Source organism: Morone saxatilis, unplaced genomic scaffold, assembly GCF_004916995.1.
Source record: "Morone saxatilis isolate NCDOM2014 unplaced genomic scaffold, NCSU_SB_2.0 Contig19, whole genome shotgun sequence".
Taxonomy (NCBI): Eukaryota; Metazoa; Chordata; class Actinopteri; family Moronidae; genus Morone; species Morone saxatilis.
This window is the reverse complement of record NW_023339751.1, coordinates 25,526,783-25,529,509: the sequence shown is the minus strand read 5'-3', so window position 1 is coordinate 25,529,509 and position 2,727 is coordinate 25,526,783. Positions and strand designations below refer to the sequence as shown.

The 2,727-nt window shown below is 47.6% G+C and overlaps 1 protein-coding gene across 1 annotated transcript in view; it reads right to left on the bottom strand.

Moving 5' to 3' along the window:
* Positions 1–6: 6 nt before the first annotated feature.
* The window catches only part of nt5c2a (5'-nucleotidase, cytosolic IIa), a gene marked incomplete in the record, with an annotated part of 14,895 nt that continues 12,174 nt past the window's right edge, over positions 7–2,727 (bottom strand). Inside the window, 4 exon segments of the mRNA XM_035663047.1 lie at positions 7–461; positions 549–725; positions 1,789–1,849; positions 2,399–2,450. Of these exon segments, the coding sequence (XP_035518940.1) occupies positions 225–461; positions 549–725; positions 1,789–1,849; positions 2,399–2,450 (527 nt within the window).

The following is a 2,727-nucleotide window of genomic DNA, read 5'->3' as shown; positions in this document are numbered from 1 at the left end:
GCTCTACACCCACCAGCCGCTCTATCTGAGTGAGACAGTTCTGCTCTTTCACTTCCTCATCATTTTCAATCTCACCATCCCACGTACAGTAGTTCATATCAAGGCCGGGTCCGAAGGAGGATCTGACGACCAGGCTCTGCTGCCACAGGCCTATAGTCATCAAAGAAAAGCTCATCTTAAAACATGAAAACAGGATGTACTGGATGTGAGAGCATCTGCAGACTCTACTCCTCCTCCTCCTCTTCCTCCTCGTCATCATCCTCGTCATGGCAGTGGGTGATCTCCTGCGGAGGCTGGGGGAAGAAGTGGGGGGGCTGGATCTCGCTGATGGACCGGGTCAGCTGGTGCCGTTTGCACTCCATCTCTTTAAGGTCGAGGTCGTGGCGGTTCCTCGTGGCCAACGGTGACTCCGTGTCGATGATGCTGACGTGGGTGTGCTCCACCGTTGACTCGTGGGGCATCTGGGAGAGGATATGTAAAGTGCAGGTGACAAAAATGTCGGAGGCTGTGTGAACTCTGGGTCCGAGTCAGAACTCAGAGTAACTCACCAGCACATGTGCCGCTCTGAACAGATAGCTGAAGGGGTAGTAGAGCAGGTTGATGAAGGAGGCGGCGTACAGGTCGGCATAACGCATCACTTGGGAGGCAAACAGCGTCTGTCGGGATCCGCTGCGGAACAGGCTTCCCATCATGCCGTAGCACATGTCCATGTCGTGGGTCACTTTCTGCAGAGCACACAGACACACATTATTTGCTGATTAGTTTCCTCAGTCTATGCAGGAAACATTATTACTTTTAATACAAGTAGTACAGGGAGTGCTGTGCATGCATACAAATGGACAAAAGGACAATCCAGACCAGACCAGGCAGTGCAGCTCTAATGCCAGTCCTCCCACTCATTTGAGAGGGGGTAGTTTGTTTAGGCTGCAACCTGACGACACGCTGCGGTGGACGATCCGGCAATCAGACCGATCAAACTGTTCCACAGTGAGCCTCAAATATCAGTGTGCTATCAGACGGAGTTCACAGATCAAACTCAGATATAGATGTGTCCTTGCTCGGTTTATTAATTCATGAAATAAGAGGGAGGGAGCTCTGGCAGCTATGAAGCCGGTGAATCACATAAATAAAACGCTATTTCCGTTTTAAAGCATAAATCAACATGCCCACATCCACACACAGCGCTGCACCGCCCTGGGGCTCATTACCACAGCAGCCGATTTGCTCTGAATACGGCTTTACAGTGATAAATAAAGTTGTAGTGAATTGCCGTAGCAGGTTTTGAGAAGAGGTTTTTGTGTTACCAGTGGATGGCTCAAAAGGACATTAAAACAGCACCCAGACCAGACCGCGGGTGTGCTGGAACCTGCCCTGATGCTGCTCATACAGGAACACAAAGCACACTGCTACAGCCTGGAACACTCAGAGCTTCCCTGCACTTATCTCTGCTTTCATTTGAATGATGACCATACAGACACCTCCCTTATGTCAGTGGTGACAGCAGTATTTGACAGTGCTATCCACTCATATACCTACTGCAGATCTCAACAGTGAGGGATGAAAGTAGGCTCAGTACATCATGAGACAACACCAGCAGGGACACTGAGAGCTCTCCTCTGACAGTGGCAGTAATGTCATGAACTTCAAATCTGACACAATTATCCTTCCAAATCTCACACTGGTTGACCTTTACATTTAGCGGAGCTCTTTTATAAGTGAAAGCCAGGAGGAAGGAACGTGTGTGTGTGTGTGTGTGTGTGTGTGTGTGTGTGTGGGAGGAAGATGTACCTTAATCCGTCTCTGCAGTGAGCTGATGTCCGGCCTCTCATTGCTGCTGCTGTCCAGATGCCTGAGGACCAAACACAAGTGGACTGTGATCTGTGAGCCCAGCTCTGTTTAAAATATACTTTCACATCAGCTTGAGGCTACATGAGCTCTGTGCGTGGGATCAAGGTAAAGATTGCAGTGTGATGGTGGTTCTACAGCATCTAAAGCACAGGTCTGAACCACTGCACCACAATGTAAACATACTTAGTAAAGGGTTAGCAACAACTAGCATTAACACTGTGAATGATGTGTCTCCATCAGTATACATTTGAAAATGAGCGCAGCGGTTTCACAGACTCCCACACAAAGGGGAGGCTGGGGGAGGTGGGCCGCTGCTCCTTTTTATAGAAATGTCTGACACAAAGTAGTCCCAAAGGGTCGACTCTATGTCAGCATTGGACTTACAAGGTTTAGGGTGATTTAAACAGTAGGTGTTTCATAACCTTAATGTCAATTTAAACACTGTATAGTCATATAATTCAGTTTACCGCTCAAAAAACAGGTTATAGAGTGGAGTAGCTCTTTAAGACATTGCAAGACACAACAAATAGCTGCCTAAAGAGGAACTCACTTGTAAAGCTCTGCGAGGAAGCATTCCAGAGACTGAAGTTCCTCAAATATGGCTGAAAAACAACAACTGGCATTAGTACATCACATGGCCTTTATAATGCATCATGTCTTTAATAACCAGACAATCCCAAAATATGATACTTTTTACTTTTGACAGACTTTCATCTTTTCTTACTGATTGTTGAGTCTCATTCCCAGGGTCCCAAAGTGTCTGCATTTGACCACATGGGAATGAGACTCAGCAAGCTGTGGCTCAAAGGCAGAGCAGGTCGTCCACTAATCAGAAGGTTGTTGGTTCGATCCCCAGCTCCTCCTGCCACGTGTTGAAGT